Below are 15,461 nucleotides of genomic sequence, written 5' to 3' on the forward strand. Positions count from 1 at the left end.
AATTTTTTCAAATGATCTCCATTCCATGGTCGGGGTAGTTTTTTCCCTTTCATGTCTTCTAGTTCGAAAGTTCCTGGTTTGATGACGTGGGTGACTTTGAAAGGTCCGTCCCAGTTGGCCCCTAACTTTCCTTTCTCCACACTCTTTCCCGTAGCTTCTATTTTTCGGAGGACTAAATCACCAATTTGAATGCGTCTGGTTTTGACGTGGCGATTGAAGCTACGGATCATCTTTTGTTTTTGTGCTATTGATCTCAGCATTGCGTTTCCTCTTGTCTCTGGCAGCAGATCTAAGTTTGCTCTTTTTCCTTCCTCATTTTCGTCGTGTGAGTAGTAGGTGACCCTTGTAGAGGGTACGCCTATTTCAACTGGGAGCACGGCTTCAGATCCGTATACTAAAGAGAAAGGTGTATGCCCCGTTGCGTCTTTGATGGTTGTTCGACTTGCCCATAAGATGCCTGGTAGTTCTTCATCCCAATTACCTTTGACCCCCTCTATCTTCTTCTTAATGCCATTCAGGATCTCTTTGTTCGCGGACTCTACTTGACCATTAGTTTGCGGCCTGGACACTGAACTGAATCTGATTTGGATGTTAAACTTGTCGCAGTACTCGATGGTGTTCTTGCTGACGAACTGTCTTCCATTATCTGTTATGATCACCCGGGGGATGCCGTACCTTGTGATGATATTCCTCCATATAAACTGACAGACTTGTTTGTCCGTGATTGAGCTAAGGGCTTCCGCTTCTACATATTTTGTGAAATAATCAATGGCCACAATGATGAATTTGCGTTGCCCTTTTGCCGGAGGGAAGGGGCCAAGGAGGTCCATGCCCCACTTGTCGAAAGGCAGGACGGCTTGCATGGCGGTCAAGTAATTAGATGGCTTCCTTCCTATCTTTGAGTGGTACTGACATTCAGGACATCTTTTGATCAAATACTCCGCGTCTTCTCGGAGTGAGGGCCAATAATATCCACTTCTAAGGACTTTCCCAATGACAGTTCGTACTCCTTGGTGTATACCGCATCCACCTTCGTGTATTTCGCGGAGGATATAGTTTCCTTCTTCAGGGGATACGCATTTCAGGAGGGGGTGTGTATATGACTTCTTGTAGAGCGTTCCTTCGTGGAGTTCGAACCATCTGGCTTTCTTCCGGAGCATTTTGGCCTGACATTCATCTTGGGGAAGCGTCTGATTCCGCAAATATTCGATGTATGGCTCCATCCATGTTTCTGATCTGTCGATGGTATCGACCATGAAGTTGATGCTGGGGTTAGGAAGCACTTCCCAGATTATGTCTCGAGCTGCGGATGTTTCTGCTGAGCTGGCAAGCTTTGCCAGGGAATCAGCCTGGGCATTCTGGGATCTTGGAATGTGCTCCAACGTGAACTTGTCGAATTTTTGAACAAATTCCTTTACTTGCTGCAGGTACATTTTCATGCTGTCATCTTTAGCTTCGAATTCCCCGTTCACTTGTCCAACAATCAATTGGGAGTCAGAGAAGGCGGACAATTTTTTGGCTCCCGTTTCGTAGCAAATTCTCAGTCCCATCAATAATGCTTCATATTCGGCCTCGTTGTTGGATGCTGCGAACTCGAACCTGACCGCCCTTTCCATACGGACCCCGGCGGAAGACACAATGAGGAGTCCAGCCCCACTTGCTGATTGGGTAGAGGACCCATCTACATAAAGCTTCCATTCCTGATTGGGTTCAGGATGATAGGGGAGAGTGCTTTCAGCAATGAAGTCAGCCAGAGCTTGGGCTTTGATTGCTGTTCGAGGCTCATATTCGATGCCGAAATCCGCCAGCTGGTTTGCCCAATCTGTGACGCGGCTTGACTTGTTTTTCCCTTCCAGAATCTTTTTCAAAGGTTGATCAGTCCGGACGATGATCTGGTGGGATTGAAAGTAGGGCTTCAATTTCCTGCTTGCCATGACGATTGCGAATATGACTTTTTCGACTTCACCGTAGTTTCCCTCCGAGCCACGGAATGCATGACTTACATAGTATATAGGAAGCTGTTTCTTTTCCCTTTCCGCAACCAGTACTCCGGATAACGAGTATTCGGAGACAGAGACATATAGGACTAGCTTCTCCCCTTTGATGGGCGAAACTATTTTTGGCAAGGTGGACAGGTGCTCTTTAAGTTGGCGGAAGGACTCTTCTGCTTCTGCTGTCCACTCGAACTTCTGTTGTTTTATTGTTTTAAAGAAGGGTGAACATTTATCCGCGGACTTGGAAAGGAATCTTCCAAGAGCAGCCACGCACCCCGTGAGCTTTTGTACTTCTTTTACTGAGGTGGGGGATCTCATGTTCTGTATAGCCCGGATCTTATCAGGATTTGCTTCAATGCCTCGCTCGTCTACCAGGAAGCCAAGGCACTTCCCTCCGGTAACTCCAAACACACACTTGTCAGGATTGATTTTCATTTGGTGCTTTCGAAGGGTAAGGAATGTCTCTCGTAAGTCTGCGGCGTGCTGACTTGCTTGTTTGCTTTTTGTGATCATGTCATCTACATATACTTCTAAATTCCGTCCAATCTGAGATTGGAAGACCTTGTTGACCATCCTTTGATAAGTTGCCCCCGCGTTTTTTAATCCGAAGGGCATAACCTTGTAGCAATAGACTCCCATGCTGGTAATGAAGGCCGTGTGAGGTTGGTCTTCAATTGCCAACGGAATCTGATGATAGCCGGCATTGGCATCCATGAAGCTTAATAATGCATGGCCTGCTGTAGAATCCACCAGATGATCTATCTTTGGAAGTGGGTAATCGTCTTTAGGGCATGCCTTATTCAGGTCCGTGAAGTCGACGCACATCCTCCACTTGCCATTCGGTTTTTTCACCAGGACAACGTTGGATAGCCACTCAGAGTATTTGCATTCTTTAATAAATCTGGCTCTCAACAACTTCTCGACTTCCTCCTTGGCGGCCTCAGTCCGGTCTCTTCCTTGATGTTGTAGCTTTTGTTTTATGGGTTTATAGCCTGGTTTGATGTCAAGTTTATGACACGCGACACTGGTAGGGATGCCAGGCATTTCTTCCGTGCAAAAAGCAAAGACGTTGCGGAACTCAGCAATGGTGGCCACTATGTCCTGTTTAACCGTGCTAGGAAGATCTTTCCCTACCTTGATTTGTTTCCCCTCGAACATGTCTACTTCCTCGTATCGTTCTATGGGGCGAGGCCTTTCATGCGTGCTGGTATTTTCCTTGTACACGCTCATGACAGCTGGGACATTGTCTTCCCTTTTTCTTTTTGCAGGTGTCTCGGAAGACCCGCACTTCAGGGTGTTTACGAGGCATTGGCGAGCCGTCACTTGGTCTCCCTTGAAAATGCCAACTTGTCCATTATCTGTCTCGAATTGCAGCAAGAGTTGATGGGGAAAGATTGCTGCCTTGATCTTATTAATGAGTGGGAGCCCCATGATAGCATTGTAGGGGAAGTTGAGATCTACCACTGTGAACCGTATGGGCATGGTCCGGCTTTCACTTCTCTCCCCTACCCGTACGGGGAGAATGATTGTGCCCAACGGAATGACCTGACTCCCTCCAAACCCAATCAGTGGTTTGTCTAGGGGTTGTAAGTGCTTTTCCTCGAACTTCATCTTTCTCAAGCACTCCATTGTAATAAGATCAGCCGTGCTTCCCGTATCTACCAGCACCCGTCTGACTTTCATTTGCCCGATTTTAAGAGTGACCACCAGGGGGTCGGTATGGGGTTGTTGCAGCGGTTGGGAGGTCGTGGCATCGAACTTCATGACCGGTCCCTTTGATGCGGCATGGGAGGTCCTTTCAGCAAAGTGTGGACGCTGTTTTTTGCCGCACGGATAGTGGGATATTCCTCAGTGTATCCCCCAAAAATCATGTTGATAGTTCCTTGAGTGTCGGAACTTTCGCGTCTGGCTTCGTTCCTCTTGGGGGATCGGCGTTTCTGTTGCCATGGCCTCCTTTCCCCTTCTCTTCCAGCATCATAATCCCTCCTGTTGAGGAACCTGGACAGTTTTCCCTCGTCAGCCAACTGATGTAAGATGCGCTTTAGTTCGCGGCATTGTGCCAGAGTATGGCCGTGCTCTTTGTGGTAATCACACCACAGATTATAGTTGCGCCTATCAGAGGGGGTGGTAACTGGAGGTGGAGCTGGCAATTGATCTCGAACAGCGAAGAAAATGTCCCTCCTGTTTCGATTGAATATGGGGTCGTTTCCTCCATCTCCCAGATTCCGCGTCCTAGTTTCTCCTTCTGTAACATACACGTGTCGGGCTCGTGGAGGTCCCATATCAGATGGCGGTGTAGGACGACGCGGCATGTAATTCTTCTCTCTCCTCGAAGAATGCTCCTCCCTGTTTCGTGAGGATTGATGGGGGGGCCCGACATCTTTTTTCTCAAATTTTCGCCTTTTCGGATCATGTGCTTGACATATCTCTGAGGCCGTGACATAACTTTGGCATTGTTTCATGGCCTCTGCGTACGTTTTTACTTGACTTTCAACCAACTGGAACTTCAGCCGTTGGGCCTTCATTCCGTTGATTAGGGCGTTTAGGACAACCAACTCCTCCAAATCAGTCACTTCCAGCACTGCCTCATGGAACTTCTTAAGATATGAGGATATGGACTCTCCTTCCAATTGAGTGACACTAAGCAGGTGGAAGTTTGATTTCTCCTGCCTTCTTGAGGCTATAAAGTGGCCCAAGAACTTGCCCTCTAGTTGGGCAAAGTTGTGGATGCTTCCTCCGGGAAGGGAGGTGTACCACGTCAAAGCTACTCCTGTAAGAGTAGTTGGAAAGAATTTACACCATAACGATGAGTTGGTGGTGTACAACAACATAAGATTCTTATACGCCGTCAGGTGCTCCTGCGGGCATGACGTGCCATCGAAAGCAGCCATGTTCGGTACCTTTATTTTCCCGGGATTGGGAGTATTCAGTATCTCCATGGCCAGGGGAGAGACTAATGATATGGGCTCTTCAGGAAGGACACTCTTGTCGGCCTCATTCCGCGGTATGGAGGTGGGAGTGAGGGGGCGGCTAGACCCCGCGAGTTGCGCCTTCTTCCTTTCCTCCCTTCTTTTATCTACCAGGGATTGGACGCTCTCAGACGTCTTTCGCTTTTTGCTCTCTAGGAAGGTTCGGGCATCTGGAGTGGCGGTTTTGGATTTGCCATCTCGTGTATCTGTCTTGCTATGGTGCGGGTAAGTTCTGGACCTTTCCCGCCTAGTTTTATTGCGTCTACTAGAATGGGAAGTCCTCGAGTTCCCATCTTGAGATTCATGAGATTTTGGTATCTCTTGACGGGGCTCGATTCGTTCCTCTAAGTTCTTTATTTGGTTCGTCATGTCTTCCAGTACTCGTTGTTGAGTAGGGGTATTGTTTATGACGGCGCGGAGTTGTTCAGAGAACGCGGCGGTGAGATTTCGCGCTAGCATGTCCAGATCACGGCGAGTCACGGCTTGATTATTAGCGTGACCCGCTGAAGTGTCTGTATCTGTGCTATGCACGGTGGCGGTTTGAGTCGGGTTCTTCTTGGGAGCCATGACTTCTTGTACTATCCCCACAGATGGCGCCAAACTGTTTCGGTAATGAAACGAGGAAGTGGGATACACTTGAAATACCTGGAGATAAGTAGAAGTGTGATCAAGAGAAGCGACTTATGAGAGGAAGTGACCTGAATTCCTGCAATAAAACCCGTTAGTCTTGTCCGGGGGGTGATCTCCCGGAAAACCCCTCCGACGCTCAGGTCAGAACGTAGATCGGAAATTAATGAATAACAGATTGTAGAATGAATGCAAGAAGGAAGGTCGGGATTGGGATTGCCAGTGCTAGTGCTAGTGTTTGGGAAGGCTAAGGAAGTAATGTAAGCAAGGATACATGGTAAGCTATTTCAGATGTCCTCTCCCCTCTGATGGTTGTCCCTATTTATAATGTTTGAAGGAGGAAGTTACTTCAGAGAGGAAAGGTGGAAGATCATGGGAGTAGGGGGAGTAATGGGAGGTGGACTGGTCATGGGAAGAGTGGACAGTTATTCACCTTGAAACAAGGAGAGCCAAGCATGATTGAAGAGTGGAAGGTGGTGGGCAGTTATTCTCCTTGAAAGGAGGATGGCTAAAGAAGGTAGATGACAGGGAAGTTAAGTATTCTGAAGGTAAAAATGTCATGAGCCTTCCAAGGAAGATGGGAAGTCCAGCAGAAAGCCCATTGACCAAAAGTCAAAGTCAATCCGGAAAGGTCAAGGGGTATTTTAGTAATATGATGCTAATTAATAAATAAATAAAATAATTGAATAAACAATACCATGACAGGTGGGTTTTTAATCTTCTATATAAGGGTCCATATTTTTAATCTTCTATATAAGGACTCATATTTTAAATCTCGCCCTAGGCCATTAAAAGTTTAAAAACGAGCCCCTTTCATTTTAACATTCGAGTGAAAGAAAAAATATATTTAATCTAATTTTAACTTTGAGAATTTGGTGAGTAGATAAAATTTTGAAGAATAGATTGATGAACTTAGATGAGATAAAACGATAAGCTAGATGACAAACAATTTCTTTTCCGTGAAGCTAGCTATTTAGATTTCTCTCTTAAGATACTCCAAAGTTGACTAAAAACTCAATTCTTTGATAAGTTATAATAAGTTTGGATGTTGATACTATTCCTATTGCTTGTCAACCTCTCGTGACTCATGTGCTTATCCCTTCATTTACTAATTATCTTGTCAGCAATTCTAACTATATGGACTGAATAGTCTAATTAATATAATTAGTAATATATATATATATATATATATATATATATATAGACTTTATATTTTAAGGTTGTTTTACTTCAAAACAGTCTCTTATAAAAGTAGCTCTTTGCAATTAATATTTAACTCAATAGCTTCTTGAATAATGAAGGCTAATTTTCTATTTTATTTTCATACAATTTATTTGATATCGTTGATATTAAATGTTTTGAATACTAAATAGTAATGATTGTCCGTGTATTTTTATTAGAAAAATTTTTAGACAGGTTTAATGGTCATATTTTATTCTATTTTTTTTTGTTTTTTACAAATAATTTCAACACATTACCATTGAGGTGCAGTATGTATAGGTGGTAATGAACATTTGCAAAAAAATAATAATTATTTTTTTATCAAAGTCCCTTTATCATCATGAATATAACAAAACACATAACCTCATAAAAAATACACTATTAATAATTCTCGTTACATAAGAAAAGATCAAATAAATTTATAGATACGATTATAAAAGAAATTAATGAAAATATAAAATGACAAATATGGTCGATCCAAAACACATAGAAATATTATATTCAATTATCACAAATTGCAAGGGCTACATAAACATTTACAAGGAAAAAAACACAAGAATAATATAATATGATAAAAAAAGAAGCATACAACACAATTACAATTTACACAGCTCACAGCAGAAACAAGAAATAAAAGCGTAAGCGTCAGAATCAGTTGGGAATGCGTCGATAAAGAGAAAAAGCGTTCAGAACGACGAGAAGTATGAGCAAAATGGCGGAAAGAAGCGACACAAAAATGGAACTTCCAATATGTTTGCAAAATTTGTCATAAACGTTGCAAATTTTAGTCCAACGTACATGCTTGTTTCCTTTTAGACCAATGTATCCAACTCCACCTGCTGAACCTGTTGCTGCTGCTATTATCCCCACCATTACCTGTATTTAATATATTTCCTTTTTCTAATTAGTATTACAATTTTTTTTTATAAATGTAGATTTAAATTATTACAATTATATCGGTTTCTATTTGATGTCCTTATTTTCTATTTTAGTTGGTTGCATTTATTGTTTCTTATAAATATTTCGATTTGTATCACATTTAATTTGAATCAGCTCGTCTTGTATGTGAGACGTGCCTTACGATCATCTTATATTTTTTCATTAACTTTGTATCATATTTTTAATGTCTATGGTCTCGACCTTTTCTCCATTAACTCTATCATTTAATAAAATATTTATATCAAGTATTGTTCTTTTTTTAAGTTTTAAGAGGTAAAAGAACTTATTTGACTTCATCTATTAAGTTTTAAAAAAGAATATTTTTAATAATCATTTAAAAACTATGAATTAAGAAAAACTTAAATTTTATAGTTATTTTAATTTATTTATTTAGATATATGCATATCCTTACATAATCAAAATCTGAATTACATGATTTTTTTACTATTGTAAGTACCCTTGTAGGATCGAATTTCGGGTCGTAGGATCGTAGAATCGTGTTATGATTCCACCTTCTAAATTCTTGATCTAGGTACGTAGGACTGCACGGTTCTACCAACATTAAAATCCTACCTAGATTTTGAATAGATCGTCTATTTTTAGATCGTAAAATCGTAGATCAGATAGTGAGTTTAATAACTATGGTTGCAAGTATAATGAAACGGTCGTAGATCAGATTTTTTTAATGCCTAAAAATCTTAAATTTTCTTTATTAATTATATCATTCAATCAATATTATTTTAATCATATAAAAAATTAATTTTTTTTTTTAATTTCCATAAATATATGTTAGAAGAACATCAAATAAAAATGGTAAGAGTAGGTAGAATAGAAGCTTAATTACCGCATCAAGAACTATCAAAATGAACACCAACTTGACTTTTCTTGGTAAGGATAAGGACGCAAGTCCCGTGATAATGCTGTATAGACCTGCTACTGAAAGTGCTGTCACAAAGTATCTGCACCATACCATACGTATCTTAATTTATTAATTACCATAATCTAGCTAGATAACGTATGTAAATTCTAAGTTTACTAATTATTCATTTACTTTGTTAACACCATTTATCAACTAATAACAAATATAGAATGGATATGTATAAGTCGTATATTTTGATTTGTATAAAAAAACACTATAAAAGACCGTATATTTTAATTCAACTTATCCAATTCTCTTTCCTTTTATAATTTTCATTTTAAAAAAAACATATGTAGGTAATATTTGATAAAAGAATTAGGTAACTTTTGACAACAAATTTAAATCTAACTAGGCAGAATCGGACAATAAGTCAATTTAATTAAATATGTAAATATTTTATAAAATTGCACACTAATATTAAATATTTACATATTTAATTATATCTACTATCATTTTTAAGGTGGTTTTTTTGAAAAAAAAAAGCATATATTAGATAGTTTCTAACAAAAAGTAAATTTAGATACTCCTAGCTTTTAACAACTTTTCTTTTATAAAAATTTTGTACCTACTTTTATTTTTAAAATTTTTGCTCTATTAAACTAATTTTTTTAATTAGACTTTTATTTTTTCTATAAATATTTACTCTCAATACAAACATGCCCCAAATATATATTATTGTTTGTAATTTTGCATCTAAAAAGGCCAAAAAATAATTTTGTATGTAAACATTATAAGATATTTTAGAAATTTCTTGAATGTTTATATAAAACTTTATACTTTCAATAGAAGTATAAAGATATGGAGTATGAGTTAACAAAATATATTAATTTACAATTATTTACTTTAACAAACCTTTATCATCCTTGTATCCAAATAAAGTTTGATTTGATTGTTATTTTGGACCCCTATTAAGTTTGATTTATGCAGTCTAAATCTAACCGAAAATCATTAATCTAATGATTGAAGAGTTTAAAACTTTTTTATTCTTATAACTCCAAATTAATTTTACTTCTCACCGTCAACAGCAAGCATTAATATTTATTGAAGATGTTTGGTAAATTTAAGTATTGACTCTTATCTGTTTATTAGAGAAAAAGTAGGCCAACAAGCCAAAAACCAACCAAAAAAGTTAACTGAAGCAGTTTTTTCATTTAGGCTAAAAGTCAGCTTTTCAGCCGCTTTAAAAGTCATTTACCAAACACGTTTTTTAGCTGTTTAACCAACCAACAAGCCAAAAGCCAAAAACCAATTAAAAAATTAAAGAAAAAGTTAAGAACCAAACACCCCATAAAATTTCCAGTTTTCCCACTATTATATATAGGGATTCTACGTCCTTACCTTCGATAAAAATAGTTTTAAAAAAGTTATTAAATGCTAATTTATGTTTGATAATAGCTTAATGGAAAGTTTAATTTTAAAAATTCCACCTTTTGCTCGTTGTCTTTTAAAAATCTCACATTTCGATTATTTATTTAAAAATCCGAGCTTATACTGTGTTTTTTCTTTTAAAGTACCGACCTCATTAAATTACTTGTAAAATTTAGCAATAAACAAATTAAAAACCAAAAAATCGAATTTTCGTAGCTTAATTCACAAGAAACACTTACATAAAGGCAGGAGAATGCTGGAACTTGGCAGAAGCAGGATTTGGACCAAGAGGGGTCAAAATAATTTTGGTCTGTTTGCTAGTCACCATAACAACCACTGATACTATGCACGTTGCGAGCAACAACACCCTCAAAAATCCGTCGATCCGACCGCACTTACTGTCGGTTCTGACGAGTTGAGGGGCTGCAACTTCAACTTGAGCTGCAGCCACTGATCCCTTCCCTGTCTCCAACGAGGTCGACATTTTTCTTTTTAATTATTATTATGCGAGTATGAGGAAATATAAGGATGTTATGACTTAAGATTGTATATATAACAAGGTTGGATAATTGAAGAAAATGAAAGCCGTTGAATATTAGTGTTACGTTAATCTTTCTAATTATTGGATTCATGATTATGTTAATATAATATCTATTTCTTGTGTGGATGGGTTAGTTTATTTAAATAAATTATAATATAATTTGGTAAGAATTATTTTCTTACACGTTTTGATCTCTAAATTCAAAGGTTGGTTTTGAATTTCTTGTTTTCGTGTGTGAACATTAAGTTTCTTATAACAAAAGGGATATGTTGACATTTGAATTGACTAGCTTCTAAGTTTACATATACGAGCTAGATTGTATACTTCTAAGTATTGATTATTTAATGGTAATTGAATAGATAATTGAATCCCCAAGAGCATAAATAAAGGAAAAAATGTTATCAAATTAAAAAAAATGAGATATTTGATGCGAATATAAAAATATTAAGACATTTGAATAAAATAACAAAGAGTAATATTTATGAGGATTTTATTTATGTATAAATAAGCAGTGATGGTTCTGAGTATAAGTCGAGTAGTCAACCGCTTAGGGCCCCTAGAAATAAGGGGCATCAAATATTAAACAGTGTTATTCAGGTTCGATTATGAGCAACTCTTTTTAAGTGATTTGTTTGTAAACTTTTTTTATATTTAAAGTAATTTTAAATATAATGTTATAATACATTTTGTCTTGAATTATTTTTGAAGTAGAAAAATTTTTATCTTTTAATATAATAAAAAATTTATTTTAAAAAACATCACAAAAATAAATAGAGTCTCAAAAATTTTTATTCGGCCCTTAAAATGAAACAACGTATTTGTATTAGAGATATTGGTGTTTTTGAAGTCAGCTTAACGTAGAAACAAGCCGTCATGTATAATTATGAGTTCATATGCTCATCTTTAATATGGTGCAGTCATTTGGGTTCACCGTACCCACTACACACTACACACTACACACTACACACTACACACTATATACTAAAATTATAGAAAACTTAGATTTGTGTCAATGTAATAAAAAAAAAAATTTTCCTCTTAATTTTACTATTTAGGTTATTTTAGATAATTTAATATTTTTAATTCATTATACCATCTATCTATCATAAACTATACCTTATTTACTACTCTCTCCGTTCTTTTAAGTTCTTTCACCTTACTATAACGGATAGTTTCATAAGTTCTTCCACTTTAGAATACTTTCTATTTTTAAAAAGTTTTTATTTCACTTTTACCCCTTAAAAACCACCTTTTTCCTTTTTTTTGTACACGGAATAATGATACGGATTCTTTAAGTTTTTTTGGGCGTTGGGGTTTTCATTATTACCCCTAGTAACTCCTACTCTTCCTCCTCCTTTGAACGGTACTTTCTCTCTCATCTTCAAAACCATTTTCATGGCTTCAATTGCCCTTATCCCCCTATTTGTTCTTCATTTGTAGTGCATTTTAACTGCATTAAAATATAGATCGGTTTATTCTCATCATTTTGAAGTTCGTTTTGTTAGTTTTGGCAAAGTTTCGAAATTGCATGCCCCCTGTTCTGGAATCCGTCATTACCTTCTTCTTGAACCTTTGATTCTTTGCAATGGAAAACAACGAATCTAAGAGTGACTCTACAATTCCTTCATATCTTTATGATGGTCTATGCGAGTATGGTGAGTTTTGTTCTTGTTCCCTCCATGGTCGTTCCCATTCTTACTCAAATGAAATTTTGAAGTGGTCAAAAAAGAGCTTGAGGCATATCACAAGTCTCTTGAAGATGATGCCCTTTGTATCATGAATCTCCACCAAACTTCTCCTTCTGTTGAAAAGGAACCAACACCAATAATTGTTGAATGGATGTGTGACTCCCCATCTGAATTAAATCCCTTAACACCAACTAATGTGAAAGAAGATCAAATCAATTTGGTTGTCCCTGACACTCCTGAAGATGTTATTGCTTCTAGGGCAAAATTGAACCCTAAAAAACGTGTCTGATGATTGTAAGGTTGTTCTGATTTTTCTTTTTTTTTTGTACTTAAATTTGACATATTGGTGTTGGTTTTATGTGTTGCTGTTTCCTGCTGGCTTATGATGATCTTTTATTTATGTTTGATGAAATTTTGTTGATATTGTGTTCTTCTGTTGATATTCTTCTGATTTATGTTTAGGTTTATATTATGGGGTTTTTTTGGTTTTTATATCTTTCTGTAGTTAGTTTAAATTTTGCGATCTTGTTGATTTTGATATTCTTCATGGTTTTTTTTTTGGTTCTTACTTCACATTTTGGTGTTGGTTTTATGTTGTTGTTTGCTGTATATGGGTAATTTTTTTCCGATCTGATTTATGGGTTGTTGTTTGCTGCTGGTTTTATGTGTACAAGCCCCTGTGTTGTCAATTTGTTGAACCTTTAAATTCTGAAAATTTTACTTTAATTATTTGATTGAGTAGCATTTGTTAAACCAAAACCCATCACTTGATTTTTTAGCATGTTCAGTTACTTCATTTGTTGATGAACAATTATAATCTGAGAGGTTTCATAACCTCTATGAAGAATCAGGGGACTTTTTTTCTGAAATTATGTAAAATAATGAAGTGACTAATCAAAAACATGCGCACTAATCATTGATATGGGTTGTGATTGACAAATTGTTGCTCCTAAGTTTTAAAAGTCACAATTTTAATGATGATTTAAACAATATAAACTGAGGGGCTTTGATGTTTGTCATCCTTGAGTTTCTTTAATTGCCTGATCATAAGCTTCTTAAATGATCTCTGTTGTTTGTGCAGCATCCTCATTCTCTGTTAATGCTTGTGTTTGTTGCTGATCCATGTTTGGGTTAAGAAAAGCTACAGCTTCTCTAACCAATTGTGTTGGGATTCTCACTTGAATCCTTAACCTGCTATTGTCTTCTGGAACCTTCTTTCCAAAGTGTGGTTGTATGTAGTCATTACACCCCTTAAACTTTAGAATCTCATTTAAATGGTGTTGTAATGAGATCCACACATTAGTTAAGGTCTTTGGATGTAACTCTCCGAATGCATCCTCAACCGCTGTGATTAATTCTGTCATATTTTTGGGCATCTTTTTATGCATAAGTGATTGTATAACCCTAAAGAAACCCAAGTCTAGAATATTACAATCCGGACTATTTGGAGGTTGTTGAGTAAGAATGAAAGTTAAACCCCCTTGCCTAGTGTTGTTGCCATATTGGATCATCGTTTGTGATATGAACCCTTGTATTATCTTGTTGAATAAAAATAATGGAAGGTCCTTCACCTGGCCATTTTCTTAGTATAGCCGGAATCAATTGTTGTATAAGCATACTCCTATAAACTTCTTGATTAACTGATTCGGTTGGTTTAATTTCTATTGACCCCCTTGGTCGATTCTTTGAGTCTCTTTGTGCTGCCACCCTATTGATAAAAGGGAAAATTCCAATTTTCCCAGCAAACGTACATTAGCCAAAACGATTCTATCTAGGCCTAGCAACGACCCCTAAGAACATGGCCTTAGGTATGAACTTTGATGACTTCGCTGCCCTATATGGGACCTTTTCTTTGTGTGCTAAATAAACCCTTTGCGTTTTCTTGGTTAAATAAAACCACTTCTCGTCAATGTGAATAAAATCGTACATTACTTTGTAAATCGGGTGTCTTTGAATGGTGTCTTGTTGGATAAGGCTCAAAATCCACTCCACCCTCCTTATTTTGTCGGCATCGGTCGGGTGGTAGTGGATTTGAATGAGCCTTTATCTCACCTCTTTTTATCAACCTCCACACCCTTGACGGTGCCAAATCTAAACATGTTGCAACATCTCTAATGCAAGTGCGTTCGCCCATGGGTCTAGACTCAAGTATGTTTGGTGGTACGACCACTCTTTTTCTTCCACAATTTTTATACTTCGATTCTACAATGTATGGTTTGCTTGCTTCCTTGGTTTGTATTGCTCGTTTCCATAAATCTCTAATGGTTCTATGTGTAACATTTGGGAAATTAATATTTTAAGACGAGTAAGTTTAAGAGAATTATCAGTGCTTGAATGATCCTAAATACCATGACATGAAACATCCCCAATTTAATTTCTCTCCTCTTTTTCCTTTTCTTTTATTTTGATTAAAATACCCAAAATTTTCCCTCCCTCTCACGACATCAAGCCCAAACAGCAGCCAAACCCCAATCCTCATTCTTTGAAGCTTCCCTTCGAAAACCCAACAATGGCAACTAAAAATCCCTTCGAAAACCCAAAAATGGCGGACTGAAAGTCCTTCGATCCTTAACAATGGCGGTTGTTGTCACTGCTCTTTCCCTCTTTCGACATCCTTTGAAATTAGGGTTGAAATTCCTTCTTTTCTTGATAAATTCTTCAATTCATGAACAAATCCTCTTTTCATGGTCCTTCTAACTTAGAATTTCAACAATAATCGAAGCAACAATCATCTTTGTTCCATCTGGTGCCTCGATTTTTAGAAATAACGAACAAAATAACAGGTATGATTCCCTCTTTCTCTGAATTTCAATTCTATAATTTATGATCATGAAATTTCGATCTAACCCTTCTCTCCCTCCCAATTCATCTGATTTCTTTGAACCCAACAGCTGCACCATGAATGTCGCCCTACCTTCTTGAGCATTTTCGAAGAATCGTGCCTTCTTGCTATCTCCTCCTTCGGCACATCCCAGTACAGGGCAAGAAGGTAGTCAAGTTTCTTTTGTTAATTTTGTTATTTGATCTTGTTAGCCGCATCTTTCGGATATATGCAATTGGATTACCATTTCTTGATTATATTCAATTGTCATACTCTTATCAAATTATTCTTTTCAATCAAAACTTCATGAAATTAAGCATTTGAGATTCATTGTATAAGTTGCTCAATTAAAAGAAATGGACAATTGATAATTA

The 15,461-nt window shown here is 37.3% G+C and overlaps 1 protein-coding gene across 1 annotated transcript; it reads right to left on the reverse strand.

The window, feature by feature from the left end:
• Positions 1-7,280: 7,280 nt before the first annotated feature.
• Positions 7,281-10,778, reverse strand: LOC130817339 (CASP-like protein Ni6). Its single transcript, XM_057682978.1, has 3 exons — positions 10,277-10,778; positions 8,595-8,709; positions 7,281-7,687 (listed from the first exon to the last, which is right to left on the reverse strand). The coding sequence occupies exons 1-3, from the start codon at positions 10,519-10,521 to the stop codon at positions 7,463-7,465; spliced, it is 585 nt and encodes a 194-aa protein (XP_057538961.1). The 5' UTR covers positions 10,522-10,778; the 3' UTR covers positions 7,281-7,462.
• Between the last annotated feature and the right edge of the window lie 4,683 nt (positions 10,779-15,461).

The sequence above is a fragment of the Amaranthus tricolor genome, chromosome 1 (genome assembly GCF_026212465.1).
Source record: "Amaranthus tricolor cultivar Red isolate AtriRed21 chromosome 1, ASM2621246v1, whole genome shotgun sequence".
NCBI classification, from domain to species: Eukaryota; Viridiplantae; Streptophyta; class Magnoliopsida; order Caryophyllales; family Amaranthaceae; genus Amaranthus; species Amaranthus tricolor.

Bases quoted from the DNA above. Each gene is read 5' to 3' on its own strand.
- LOC130817339 (XM_057682978.1), bottom strand. From the start codon at position 10,521: ATGTCGACCTCGTTGGAGACAGGGAAGGGATCAGTGGCTGCAGCTCAA. The intron at 8,710-10,276 runs GTAAGTGTTTCT...GGTATGGTGCAG, and splicing joins CAGCATTCTCCTGCCTTTAT to ATACTTTGTGACAGCACTTT. The intron at 7,688-8,594 runs GTAATTAAGCTT...TATTAAATACAG, and splicing joins TTTTGATAGTTCTTGATGCG to GTAATGGTGGGGATAATAGC.